The 15118-nt window shown below is 45.2% G+C and overlaps 1 protein-coding gene across 2 annotated transcripts in view; it reads left to right on the top strand.

Moving 5' to 3' along the window:
* Positions 1–315: 315 nt before the first annotated feature.
* adat2 (adenosine deaminase tRNA specific 2) overlaps positions 316–15118 on the top strand; it is a 60668-nt gene continuing 45865 nt past the window's right edge. For both annotated transcript variants that reach the window (XM_052011722.1, XM_052011721.1), the window contains exon 1: positions 316–668. In XM_052011722.1, coding sequence (XP_051867682.1) covers positions 648–668 — 21 coding nt within the window. In that variant the 5' untranslated portion in view covers positions 316–647. The remainder of the gene's footprint in view (positions 669–15118) is intronic.

Genomic DNA, 15118 nt, shown 5'->3' with positions numbered 1-15118 from the left:
GAGGAGGAGGTCCCTGCGAGGTAGGAGGAGGGGGAGGAGGAGGTCCCTGCGAGGTAGGAGGAGGGGGAGGAGGAGGTCCCTGCGAGGTAGGAGGAGGGGGAGGAGGAGGTCCCTGCGAGGTAAGAGGAGGGGGAGGAGGAGGTCCCTGCGAGGTAGGAGGAGGGGGAGGAGGAGGTCCCTGCGAGGTAGGAGGAGGGGGAGGAGGAGGTCCCTGCGAGGTAGGAGGAGGGGGAGGAGGAGGTCCCTGCGAGGTAGGAGAAGGAGAATGTCCCCTTGAGGTTGGAGGAGGAGGAGGAGGAGGAGGACCCTGTGAGGTTGGAGGAGGAGGAGGAGGATGTCCATTTGAGGTTGGAGGAGGAGGAGGTCCCTGTGAGGTTGGAGGAGGATGTCCGCTTGAGGTTGGAGGAGGAGGAGGAGGTCCCTGTGAGGTTGGAGGAGGAGGAGAGCATACCTATGAGGGAAGATTTGGGGCCAGGATCGGGTTCCCCAATGAGGTTGGGACTGGGATTGAAGTGGGAATAGGTTCCAGTGAGAAAAGGGTTGGGAGTGTGAACCCCAGTGAGGAGACCCAGGGGATTCACTATGACGAAGGGGATGCTGGTAAGGAAGGGTTCAGGCTGCCCACTCAACAAGAGCAGCAGTGCTGGATGGAACAGGCTTTCAGTACGGTGAGAAAGTGTGAATCTGTTCACATTATACATTTTTTATCTCTAAGAATTTCTAGGGGTTCTTCTAACTAAGTCTCACTGCAGAATCTTGAGTATAAAATCCGGTGTAACATTTTAATTCTGTGAGGGTGTGCCACGCAGTTAGAGGTGTCATTTTTATGTCTTTCCTCTTGTGTGGAGGTAAAATGTCCCAAGCATTGTTTGAGGATGATCAGGGAGTTTTCCCAGTGCCAATATTTATCTGTCAGTCACCATCATTGAAATTCATCATCAGTTTATAGTCTCATTGCTGTGTGTGTGAGCTTACATATTTTCCTCATTTCAACAGTGACTGCATTTCAAAAGGATTTCATTGCCTATAAAGTGCTTATAAACCATGTGGGTATGAAAGGTGCTGTACAGATGCATGCCTTTAATTTCCTTTCAGAACATAGAAGAGTACAGTACAATACAGGCCCTTCAGCCTGTATCGACCTCTAAACCTCACCTAAGACTACCCCTCCCACATAGTAACCTCTTGAATTTGACCAATGTACCTGCCTCCACCACCGCTCTCTGGGTATAAAACCTTGAACTTCCCACCCATTACTTTAAAGCCATGCCCTCTTGTATTGAGCATTAGTGCCCTGGGAAGGAGGCGCTGGCTGTCCACTCTATCTATTCCTCTTAATATTTTGTACACCTCTATCATGTCTCCTCTCATCCTCCTTCTCTCCAAAGAGTAAAGCCCCGGCTCCCTCAGTCTCTCCTCATAATGCATACTCTCTAAACCAGGCAGCGTCCTGGTAAATCTCCTCTGCACCCTCTCCAACGCTTCCACATCCTTCCTATAATGAGGCGACCAGAACTGGACACAGTACTGTGGTCTAAACCAGCAAAAGGAGGAAGCAGTGAACACCTCTTCACTCTCCACCTCATAACCAGAGTTAACCAACTCTAACCAGAGTTTTGTAGAGCTGCATCTATTTTGTTTTGCTGTTTTGATTTGTTTTGCTGTAGAGTTACAGAAGGGCCAAGTAACCATGAGGTGGAGAGTAAAGAGGTGTTCACTGCTTCCTCCTTTTGCTTTTGCAGCTCTGATTGGAGGGCAGTGCTCTATTACTGACTGCCAACAGAAAAATAGACAGTCCTCTACTGAGGAATCAGGGACATCACTGAAAGAATCAACAAACAGCACCAGCTGGTGTCTCCATACTAATCTAATAACTGGCTGACAGCCCAGGTGTTGCACCAGAGTCTCCTATATAAATGTTTGCTGTGTTACGTACCAGCAACAATAGAAACACAAAGAGCCATGTATAAGTGTTAGAATCTATTTATTAATATCTACGTGTAATAATAAAAGAAATAAAAACGTTAGATATTAAACATTACCCCCAAAACAAAATAAACGCGAAGTGTGTGTGTGGCAAATTCCCAAACCCAAGTCTAGGAATGGTTCTCAAAGTTCATTTCAGCAAGTCATAAGGTAGAACGATGAGCAAAGGCTTCTGAAAACCACAGTAGATTGTAGAGAGGACGTAGAGAGAAAATTTACGAAATCCACAAGTTCCACGATGGAACCCATACGACACCTTAGTCACCGATGATTCTCCATTGCTTTGTTCTGATGTATTTGCCACACCGAGGGCACTTGATTCGTGGCCGCCCACAGATATACCTGCTTTCCAGTACAGGTTAATGACAAAATGGACTCCACAGATTGCTCCAAAAATCCATACATGGATTGTATAGTGACAGTCACAGCTATTGTTCTTCATAGATACAGAGACCAGCGGTCAGTCAGTCAGTCTCTCTCCTCTCTCCTCTCTATCTCTCTGTGCAACAGCCAGTACGCTCCAGTTATAGTCTTTTTTTCACTTGCTGAAGTCAGATAACACCACACACACACACTACTGTCCAGGTGCCTTAAAGGGACATTCACCAAGTAGCAACCTGGCTCGTAACAGCTGGTACAATGACGTTGCACACTCAGTAAGAGAGTATAACAATGTTTCTATATTTTTAACACAAAACAAGACCCAAACTATTTCTTAGGAATATTACTGAACAAAATCTGACCAAATCTGTTGGAGCATATAACCAAAAGCTTGGTGAAAGAAGTAGATTTGAAAGAAATTCTTAGAAACGAGAGAGGTGAAGCTTCAGGTATTGGTAGCTGGCGCTACAGCTGTTAGTGGTGCAGTTAATGTTTGGATGCTTGTAGCCAGAACTGGAGGAACACTGAGGTCCTGAAGCAGGAGGATTTTACAGAAGTCGAGAGGAGAGAGGTCATGGAAAGATTTGAATTCCACAACCTTGATTTTAAAATCAAGAAGGAAAGGCAGTGATTCCTAGTCTGCAAGGCACTTCTGTAGAATCTTGGCTCGTCCTCTGAGCTTCGAGTGGAGCCTGTGATATGGTGGCACACCCAGAGTGGAGCAGGTATGACTGCCAGTTTCACTTGTATCTCTTTCTGCACATCCTTGTGTTTTGTGTGAAACAACTAGCCAATAAAACCTGAGATTGTCAGGGTCCGAGCAGCCTATTGGGACTGTGACAATTTAAGTGGAAAATCTGTCAGGGTCCTATGGGAACACTGCTATCGTTCTGTGATACAGGAATTCCACCCTCTTACAAAATGTAGCTTTATCCAGACATTAAGATTCTGCAGTTGGAGATACAAAGTCTGCAGATGCTGGAATCTGAAGCAACAAACAATATGCTGGAGGAACTCAGCGGGTCAGACAGCATCTGTGGAGGACTGTCCATTTCCCTCCACAGACGCTACCTGACTGGCTGAGTTCCTTCAGCACCTTGTCTGTTGCTCCAGATTCTCCAGTTGTTCACTGAGTGGAAACAAAAGACCAGGTGCAGATAGTTATACTGCTTTATTTCTCACATGCACACATTTATAAGGTGGTAAAGAAGGTATGTGGCACACCTGCCGTTATTGGTAGGGGTGCTGAACATAAGGGTTAGGAAGTCATGCTGCAGCTGTATAAAACTTCAGTCAGACTGCACTTGGAGTATTGGGTGCAATTCTGGTTCCCCCATTACAGAAAGGATGTGGAGGCTTTGGAAAGGGTGCAGAAGAGTTTATCAGGATGCTGCCTGGATTAGAGGGTATGATCTATCAGGAAATGTCGGACAAACTAGGGTTATTCTCCCCAGAGGCTGAGGGGAGACCTGTTTTTAACATTATGAGAGGCAGAGATAGGGTAGACAGTCAGAATCTTTTCCTCAGGGTAGAAATGTCAAACACCAGAGGACATGCTTTTAAGGTCAGAGGGGGGAAGTTTAAAGGCAATGTGAGGGGCAAGTTTTTTATGCAAAGTGGTAGGTGCCTGGAATGGGTTACCAAAGGTAGTAGTGGAAGCAGGCACTCTGGTGGAGTTTGAGGCTTTTTGATAGACACACGAATATGAAGGGAATGGAGGGATGTGGATGATACACAGGAGGAGGATATTTAGTATAAATTGGCATCAAGGTCGGCACAACATCATGGGCCGAATGGCCTGTCCAGTGCTGCACTGTTCTATGTTCCATCCTGCTTGCCTAACTGAATTGTGTTCTTGCTACCTGCTTTTCGACAGGGATCTGTTCTGGGACCCCTGCTTTTTGTGATTTTTATAAACGACTTGGATGAGGATGTGGAAGGGTGGGTTAGTCAGTTTGCTGATGATACAAAGGTTGGTGGTGTTGTGGATAGTGTAGAAGGTTGCTGTAGATTATGACAAGATATTGATGGGATGCAGAGCTGGGCTGAGAAGTGGCAGATGGAGTTCAACCCGGAAAAGTGTGAAGTGATACACTTTGGAAGATTGATTTTGAAGGCAGAATACAAGGTTAATGGCAGGACTCTTAGCAGTGTGGAGGAACAGAGGGATCTTGGGGTCCACGTCCATAGATCCTTCAAGGTTGCCATGCAGATTGATAGGGTTTATAAGAAGGCATATGGAGTGTTGACCTTCATTAGTTGGGGTATTGAGTTTAAGAGCCGCAAGGTAATGTTGCAGCTCTATAGAATTCCGGTCAGACCACACTTGGAGTATTGTGTTCAGTTCTGGTCGCCTCATTATAGAAAGGATGTGGAAGCTTTCGAGAGGGTGCAGAAAAGATTTACCAGGATGTTGCCTGGATTGGAGAGCATGTCTTATGAGGATAGGTTGAGCGAGCTAGGGCTTTTCTTTTTGGAGAGGAGGAGCATGAGAGGTGACTTGATAGAGGTGTACAAGATGATAAGAGGCATAGATGGAGAGGACAGTCAGAGACTTTTTCCCAGTGCGACAATGGCTAACACGAAGGGGCATAATTTTAAGGTGATTGGAGGCAGGTAATAAGGGGGATGTCAGGGGTAAGTTTTTTTTACACAAAGAATGGTGGGTGCATGGAATGCACTGCCTGCAGAGGTTGTGGGGGCAGATACATTAGGGACATTTAAGAGACTCCTAAATGGACACATGAATGAAAAATAGGGGGCTATGTGGGAGGGAAGGGTTAGATAGATCTTAGAGCAGGATAAAATGTTGGCACAACATTGTGGGCCGAAGGGCCTGTACTGTGCTGTAGTGTTCTATGTTCTACCCAATCTCCCCTTGAGCAGACTGGCTTTTGTTTTGGGGCATAAGAGTGAAATGGTGCAGTTCGATTGTACTCCTGGTCTCTCGTCCTACCCACCATATTATACAGATAGTGCAGAATTGCAGCATGTGCCCTCATCTGCACTGAGCCCCTTTCACTAATCACGTCTCAGCTTACAGACTTGCACTGCTTCCCGGTTAAATTAGTGTCTCATTTTTAAGGTTGGCATCACTTAATCAGTTCCAGTATTTCACTACCCCCATATCTGCCTTCCGCTCCAGTGCTTTACGCCTTTGTGATCTCTGCGCTATTTCAGTTCTAGCTTCTTGCTCTTCTTTGAACTTAATTGCCCTTAAATTGTTCAGAGAGTAATGTGGCTCGGATACAGGCCCTTCGGCCCAACCAGTCCATGCTAACCAAGATGCCCATCTAAGCTAGTCCCATTTGCCCACATTTGACCCATAATCCCTCTAACCCCTTTCTACCCATGCACTTGTCCAAGTCTTTTAAATGTTGTTATTGTACCCGCCTCAACCACTTCCTCTGGGTGCTCATTCCACTGTCTGTGTGGAAAACATTGCCCCTCAGGTTCCTATTAAATCTTTCCCCTCTCACCTTAAACCTGTGCCCTCTAGTTTTAGATTGTTCCACCCTGGAAAAAAGACTGTGACCATCCACCTTACCTATACCCCTCATGATTTTATACACCTCTGTAAGATCACCCAGTCTCCTGTGCTCCAAGGAATAAAGTCCTAGCCTGCCCAACCTCTCTCTCTACCTCAGTCGAGTCCTGGCAACATTCTCCTTAATGGTGACCATGCCTTTAGTTTTCAAAGTTCAAATTCCTGGGCTTACCCCCTAAGGGGCAGGCATGGTGGTGTAGCAGTTAGTGTAACGCTTTACAGCACCAGTGACCCGGGTTCAAATCCGGCCACTGTCTGTAAGGAGTTTGTACGTTCTCCCTGTGTCTGCGTGGGTTTCCTCTGGGTGCTCTGGTTTTCTCCCACATTCCAAAGACGTACGGGTTAGGAAGTTGTGGGTGTGCTATGTTGGCGCCGGCAGCGTGGCAACACTTGCGGGCTGCCCCCAGAACGCTCTACGCAATAGCTGTATTTCACTGTGTCTGTCGATGTACATGTGACTAATAAAGATATCTTAACTATTTTAAACTACCCTTCAAGATGTTGCTTAAAACCTTTGATCTTGCGGGTTACTTGTCCACATTGTCTTATGATCCATTGACGGTGTAATTTGATAGTCCACTGAAATGCTTGGAACTTTATTAAACCTTATCTAATAAATAGAAATTATTGTGGATTCTGGAAATGTGAGTTGAAATCAAAATACTCAGCAGATCAGGCAACATCAGTGAAAAGAGAAAGAACAAAAGAATAAAGGCAAGAAACTGCTGGTGTTGAAAGTTTGAAATAGAAACAAAAAGTGCTGAAAATACTTAGCAGGTCAGGCAGCATCTGCAGAGAGAGAAACAGTCAAAATTTCAGGTTGATGGCCTTTGATCAGAACTAGTAAGAGTTGGAATCACTGCTTCATTTGGAGGAAGTGTTTGTATCCCTGTATATAGAGAACATAGAACAGTACAGCACAGAACAGGCCCTTTGGCCCACAATGTTGTGCTGACATAGCTATTCCCTCCTCCCTACAGAATGCTCATATCCCTCTATTTTCCTCTCATTCATGTGCCCATCCAAGCCCCTCTTAAAAGCCCCCAATGAATTTGCCTCCACCACCCTATCAGGCAATGCATTCCAGGCATCCACCACTGTCTCAGTAAAAAACCTACCCCTGACGTCTGTTCTGAACCTACCCTCTCTCACCTTACATATAGTAGAAAAGGAAGAGGTAAAAGAGCAGGTGTTATGAAAGAAAATGTGAGAAGGGAAACGGATGTTGATAGACATGGATGAGTATGCTAAGATGTGGTCAAAATGCCAAAAGGGGAAGGTGAGTCTGCTGAGGACTTCTCATTCAAGGTGGTGGAAAATCTAGGAGATGATCCGTTGAATGTGGCTGGTTTGATGGAGGGTGAAGGACAAGAAGGCCCTGTCCGTGCTCTGGCTGGGGGGGAGAGGAGGAGAAACCAGAAGTGCAGGAAATGCAGCAAACTGCAGTTAATAGCCCTGTCACTGAGGCAGAGAGGAAGCCACTTAAGTGGAAACATCAGAACAGATCTAACCAATCCGACGTTGGAGAGGGTTCAGAGAAGATTCACTAGAATGATTCCAGGAATGAGAGGGTTAACGTATGAGGAACGTTTGACGGCTCTTGGACTGTACTCCTTGGAGTTCAGGAGAATGAGGGGTGACCTCATTTGAGGGACCTAAAGCGAGGTTTAAAGGTCGGCACAACATGATGGGCTGAAGAGCCTGTATTGTGCTGTATTGTTCAATGGACCTCATAGAGACATTTCGAATATTAAAAGACCTGGACAGAGTAGATGTGGCAAAGTTGTTTCCCATGGTAGGGGAGTCTAGTACAAGAGGGCACGACTTCAGGATTGAAGGGCGCCCATTCAGAACAGAGATGCGGAGAAATTTCTTTAGCCAGAGAGTGGTGAATCTGTGGCATTTGTTGCCACGGGCAGCTGTGGAGGCAAAGTCATTGGGTGTTTTTAAGGCAGAGATTGATAGGTATCTGAGTAGCCAGGGCGTCAAAGGTTATGGTGAGAAGGCGGGGGAGTGGGGCTAAATGGGAGAATGGATCAGCTCATGATAGAATGGTGGAGCAGACTCGATGGGCTGAATGGCCGACTTCTGCTCCTTTGTCTTATCGTCAATCCAGAAGAACTGGGAACGTGGATAGGAGTCCTTGTAGGAAGCAGATGGAGGTGTAGTCATGATAACTGTGGGAGTCTTTGAGTTTGTAATGTATATTGGTCACTTGCCTATCCCCCAGAGACAGAGATTAAGAAGTTAAGAAAGGGAAGGAAAGAATTAGATTAACCACGTGAAAGCTGAGCAGGATGGAATTTGGCAGCAAAGGTGATGAAACCTTCAAATTCTGTTTGAGGGCAGGAAGCAGCACCAACATAGTCATCAATATATCAGAAGTGGGGAAGAGGTCCCGAGTAGGATTGAAGCAAAACTTCCAGGGAAAGTTCCCATCTTTTATTTGGAGAAACTGAGTGAAATTAAATAAAAAATGTTCAGTGTGAGGCATAGACAGAGTGAACAGCCAGCATCTTTTTTCCCAGGGTGGCAATGGCCAATACTAGAGGACATCAGCTTAAGGTGAGTGGAGGAAAGTTTAGGGGAGATGTCAGAGGTAGGTTTTTTTACACACAGTGGTGGGTGCATGGAACGCACTGCCGGGGGTGGTGGTAGAGGCTAATACAATAGGGACATTTAAAAGGCTCTTAGGTAGGCACATGGATGTAAGAAAAATGGAGGGTTATGGGCTATGTAGACGGGTTAGATTGATTGTGGAGTAGGTTTATATAGGTCGGCACAACCTCGTGGGCCATGTTCCATGTGAGACCAGCTTTAACCAGGTGAAGAAGGGTGGTGGTGTACAGGCTGGACTGTTCAATTATTGCCTTCTGACCTATTCTCTCTCACATCCCCATCAGCTCCACCCTGTATCTTCTACCATGTCTTTGAGAGAGAATCCTGAGTTTCCTGGAGAAACCCTCATGGTGATGGAGAATGTGCAAACTCCACACATACAGCACTGGAGGTCGGGATTGAACCCAGCTCCCTGGAACTGTGAGGCAGCAGCACTCTGCGGTTCCCAACTCGTACCCCTTTCGTCTCTCCACTCTCCTCCCGCTTTTGCTTCTCCCACTTTCTCTTTCTCTTTCCTTTACTTCTTGGTTTTCCTCAATCTTTTTCACTTTTGACCGAGAACTTGTTCTCCTCGATGTGCAAAATGGGTGTAACCTGTTCAGAGGAGCTACCCACCAGATGGGCAGTACTTAATAAGGCAAACTATATGGATTTAAGTAGCTCTTCATTATGTTCTGAACTGTAGTTGCAAGTCGGGAATTAGTACGATGCACAACTTCTAAAACAACCAAACAAAAAACAGTAACATTAAAACAGTAACATTGCATTTCATTAACGATAACAGGAGTTGGGTGAGATTGGCTAGGTGGATCACCTTATTCCAAATTCCCTCGCAACCACTTTCTACTCTAATTTCCTTACGATCTTCTGAACCCTTCCCTTCTCCCCTTGTGCCTTGAGTAAAAACCATTGTTGTAGCTGGCCACCTTTGGCAAACGTTTTGCAGCTCATTCTCTCTTGCAAGGAAATCCTACAACAGTTGAGAAAGCGGTGAGTCATTGAACTAAGATAGATAGATAAGATCTTTATTAGTCACATGTACATCGAAACACACAGTGAAATACATCTTTTGCGTAGTGATTTTGGGGGGCAGCCCGCAAGTGTCGCCACGCTTCTGGCGCCAACATGGCATGCCCATAACTTCCTAACCTGTACGTCTTTGGAATGTGGGAGGAAACCGGAGCACCCGGAGGAAACCCACGCAGACATGGGGAGAACGTACAAACTCCTTACAGACAGTGGCCGGATTTGAACCCGGGTCTCTGGCGCTGTAAAGCATTATGCTAACCACTATGCTACCGTGCCTGCCTAACTATATGGCACGCAAACAGGCCATTCGGCCCCACTCATCCATGCTGACCTGTGGGCACCCTTTCGTATTAACCCCATCGTCCAGCACTTGGTCCATAGCCCTCGAGGTCTAAGCAATTCAAGTCCCTTTTGAATCTCTTCCTCTTTCCACTAAACCTATGTCCTCTAGGTTTAACTACCATTTGGCCCCTTGTGCCTACTGTATCATTTGGTAAGATCAAGGATTATATTTTATACTCACTGCCACTTTCCTACACTATCCCTTGATAATATCCAGAAATTGATCAAAAGCATATTTTGAAAATGATCAGTGACAAAGCTTCTGTTGCGCTTTTGGATAGAAAATTCCAATGATTCACAATGGTCCAGTGAAGAAATCCTGTCTTACTTCTGTCTCGAGTGTCTAACATCAGACAGAGAAAGTGACCTCTGATTCTAGGTATCCGAGACAAGCAAAACAACATTCCTGTATCTAGTGTCAAGCCCAATAAAAGCTTTGTCTTTTTTTCAATGAGATCATCACTCTCCTAAATTTAAGAGAGTATATCTCCAGTCTTAATCTCTCCTCTATAGGAAAAACAAACACCCAAGCCCCAAATTCCAGGAATTAATCTGGTGAACCTTTATTACACTCTCCCCATTGTAAGTTTATTCTCCCTTAGATAGGGTGAGCGGACCTGTTCACAATGTTCCACGTATTTTCTCACCAGAGAACTATATAATTACAGCAAGATATCTTTGTTCTTATACTCGAATCCTTTTGCAATAAAGGGCAAACCATTTGCCTTGCTAATTGTTATCTGTGTGTCAACGTTCAGTGATTTGTGTGTAAGCACATCTAGGTCACCACAGTATAGGAAGGTCATGATTGTGCTGCAGAGGAGGTTCACCAGGATGTTGCCTGGACTGGAGGACTGAAGTTATAAGTAGAGATTGAATAGGCTGGGTTTGTTTTGTTTTCCCTGGAGTGAAGGAGGCAGAGAGGTGATCTGACTGGAGTATTCTACCTGGAGGTCAGTGACCAGTGGTGTTCCGCAGGGATCTGTTCTGGGACCCCTGTTCTTTGTGATTTTTATAAACGACTTGGATGAGGATGTGGAAGGGTGGGTTAGTAAGTTTGCTGATGATACAAAGGTTGGTGGTGTTGTCGATAGTGTAGAAGGTTGCTGTAGATTACAACAGGATATTGATAGAATGCAGAGCTGGGCTGAGAAGTGGCAGATGGAGTTCAACCCGGATAATTGTGAAGTGATACACTTCGGGAGGTTGAATTTGAAGGCAGAATACAAGGTTAATGGCAGGACTCTTAGCAGTGTGGAGGAACAGAGGGATCTTGGGGTCCCTGTCCATAGATCCATCAAGGTTGCCATGCAAGTCGATAGGGTTGTTAAGAAGGTGTATGGAGTGTTGGCCTTCATTAGTTGGGGTATTGAGTTCAAGAGCAGCGAGGTGATGTTTCAGCTCTATAGAACTCTGGTCAGACCACACTTGGAGTATTGTGTTCAGTTCTGGTCGCCTCATTATGGAAAGGATGTGGAAGCTTTCGAGAGGGTGCAGAGGAGATTTACCAGGATGTTGCCTGGATTGGAGAGCATGTCTTATGAGGATAGGTTGAGCGAGCTAGGGCTTTTCTCTTTGGAGAGAAGGAGGATGAGAGGTGACTTGATAGAGGTGTACAAGATGATAAGAGGCATAGATCGAGTGGGCAGTCAGAGACTTTTTCGCAGGGCGACAATGGCTAACATGAGGGGACATAATTTTAAGGTGATTGGAGGAAGGGGGATGTCGGGGTAAGTTTTTTACACAAAGAGGGGTGGGTGTGTGGAGGTTGTGCTGGCAGATACATGAGGGACATTTAAGAGACTCTTAGATAGCCACATGAATGATAGAGAAATGGAGGGCTATGTGGGAGGGAAGGGTTAGATAGATCTTAGAGCAGGATAAAATGTCGGCACAACATTGTGGGCCGAAGGGCCTGTACTGTGCTGTAGTGTTCTATGTTCTGACAGAGGTATATAAAAGTATGTGAGGCACTGGTAGAATAGATATTCAGAAACTTTTTCCCATGGTAAGGGTGTCAAGAACAAAAGAGCACAGGTTTAAGGTGAGAGGGAGGTGATTTAATAGGGATCTGAAGGAAAGGATTTTGGGGGTTGATATGTGGAATGCATTGCTAGAGGAAGTAGTGGAATCAGATGCAAGCACAATGTTTAAGAGGCATTTAGACAAGCACCTTAAAGAGATGGGCACAGAGGTCAGCATGGATGTAAAGGGCTGAAGGGCCTGCTTCTGTGCCTTCTGACTCAATAGCTCTAAACACCATGTCTTTTATTGTCTCACTGTTTAAAAAATGTACTTCCTTTTTTCTTTAAAGTGACCTAGCATTTTTTTTTGTTCTATTTCATCTGCTACATCCTCACCTGTTAACTGAGGCTGTCTGTATCCCACTGAAGCCTTGTTTCCTGTGCACAACCCATGATATCCCCCAGCTTTGTCTCGTCAGCAAACTTGGGTACCTAACTTGGTCTCCTCATCCAAGTTATTGCTTCATATTGAAGATTTAATGCCCTTGGCACCCACCAGTCACAGTATCCTAATTTGACAAATGACCTTTTCTGAAATTTTTCAACTCTCAGATTTAGCAACATTATGTGCCCTTTGCTTGTTTCTAATCTTACCATAACTTGTCGTCCATGGTTGGACTGCTTTTCCCTCTGGGTTTTTGCATAGTTGTTGTGTATTATGTAAAAAAAATGCTATCATATTAGAGTCCCAGAGCAATACATCAAAGATACAGGGCCTTCAGCCCAACCAGTCCATGCCAACCACGGCGCCCACCCAGCTAGTCCCCATTTCCTGCGTTTGGACCATGTCCATCTAGGCCCCGCCCCTCCATGTACCTATCCAAGTGCTTCTTAAATGATACTGTTGTACCTGCCTCACCCACTCCCTCTGGCAGCTTGTTCCATATACTCACCACCCTCTGCGTGAAAAAGTTGCCCCTCAGGTCTCCTTTTAAACCTTTCCCCTCTCACCCTAAACCTATGCCCCCTATTTTTGGACTCCTCTACCCTGGGGAAAAGATAGCTACAATCCACCTCATCTAGCTCTCTCATAATTTTAAACACCTCTATAAGATTATAATCACTCTTCCCTCAAGGAACAGTATTAGATCTAAGATAGCCTCTCATCGGTTCTTCAACATACCGATCTAGAAAATAAATGTTTTCATGAATTTATCCTCCACACTCTTGCAGCTGATTTGTTTTGCCCAGATTGTCTAAAGTCCCTCATGATTATTGTTTTAGTTTTATGTGCACCTTTAATTTCCTGTTTTATAAATGCCCAAATTGCTACAACTGTTTAAGACACTTCCCAACAGTACTTTCTAACTATTGTTGTTTCTTAACTCCATCCACAATGGTTCTGCTTCTTGATTTTCTGACCTATGGTTGAGGCAGGTACATTAACAACATTCAAAAGACATTTGGACCTGTACGTGGATAGGAAAGGTTCAGAGGGATATGGGCCAAACACCGGCAAATGGGACTAGCTTGGATGGGAAGCTTGGTCAGTATGGACCAGTTGGGCCGAAGGGCCTGTTTCCATGCTGTATGATTCTGATAGCTCGATGATGCTTTTCTTTAACTGGTTTTATATCATTGACTATCTTTCACCTTTTTTTTCCATTTTGCTTATCGCTTCTAACAGTTGAGTATCCTGTAATGTTTAATTCTCAACCTTGGTCACTTTTCAACCACATCTCTGAAAATGCTTTAGACCATGGCCATTCGCTTCTGTTTCTCATACTGCGGACATTCCATAGTATAGCTGACAAGAGACTGATTTGGATGTTGGGGCACCAGTGATGAATCTTAGCCTGGAAAATTGCCCAGGGATGTGTTGCAGATGAAAGTTCTGGCATCGTTTGAAAATTATAGACAAACAAGGACAGTGATTTGAAATAATGTGTTTATACTCTTAAATTCTTAACATTTATTAATGACGTTAAGGTGGCTGAGTCAAGATGAGATACACCATCTCGCAACAGAATCCATCAGTTCAGTGCAGACAGTTTGGCCGCCAGAGTTCAATGTGGGAGTCTCCCAAGTCATACATAGTAGGATTAGTAGTCTAGCTGCTGAGCGCCAATGCACTTAATCACAGCTGCTTGTCAATGCTGAATGCTCTCCACCTCTGAAGAAATGCAGAGGAGATTCACCAGGATGTTGCCTGTTTGAGCCATCACGAGAGTCTGGATGGGCTGGGTTTATTTTCCATGGCGCGAGGAAGGGCCGAGGGGAACCTTACTAAGGTGTACAACATTATGAGGAGCATAGGGTAGATGGTGAGAAACATTTCTCTGTAATAGAGGTGTCTATAACCAGAAGGTAAGGGAGAGGAGACTTTGAAGAAGAATTTTTCACTCATTGGGTGGTTGAGGTCTGGAACGCATTGGTATTGGTTTATTATTGTCACTTGTACCGAGGTACAGTGAAAAACTTGTCTTGCATACCGCTCGTACAGGTCAGTTCATTACACAGTGCAGTTACATTGAGTTAGTACAGAGTGCATCGAGGTAGTACAGGTAAAAACAATAACAGTACAGAGTAAAGTGTCACAGCTACAGAGAAAGTGCAATGCAATAAGGTGCAAGGTCACAAAAGGTAGATCGTGAGGTCATAGTCCATCTCATCGTATAAGGGAACTGTTTGATAGTCTTATCACAGTGGGGTAGAAGTTGTCCTTAAGTCTCGTGGTACGTGCCCTCAGGCTCTTGTATCTTTTACCTGATGGAAGAGGAGAGAAGAGAGAATGTCCTGGGTGGGTGGGGTCTTTGATTATGCTGGCTGCTTCACCAAGACAGCGAGAAGTAAAGACAGAGTCCAAGGAGGCGAGGCTGGTGTCTGTGATGCGCTGGGCTGTGTCCACAACTCTCTGCAGTTTCTTGCGGTCCTGGGCAGAGCAGTTACTGTACCAAGCCGTGATACATCCAGATAGGATGCTTTCTATGGTGCATGGATAAAAGTTGGTGAGAGTCAAAGGGGACAAACCAAATTTCTTTAGCCTCCTGAAGAAGTAGAGGCACTGGTGAGCTCTCTTGGCCGTGGTATCTACGTGATTTGACCAAGACAGGCTGTTGGTGAACTTCCATGAACTTGAAGCTCTCAACCCTCTCGGCCTCAGCACCATTGACGTAGACAGGTGCATGTACACCGCCCCCTTTCCTGAAGTCAATGACCAGCTCTTTCGTTTTGTTGACATTGAGGGAAA

Source organism: Pristis pectinata, chromosome 3 (genome assembly GCF_009764475.1).
Source record: "Pristis pectinata isolate sPriPec2 chromosome 3, sPriPec2.1.pri, whole genome shotgun sequence".
In the NCBI taxonomy this organism is placed as follows: domain Eukaryota; kingdom Metazoa; phylum Chordata; class Chondrichthyes; order Rhinopristiformes; family Pristidae; genus Pristis; species Pristis pectinata.
Note: the sequence above shows the minus strand (reverse complement) of the source record. Positions and strands in the feature narration are given on the sequence as shown.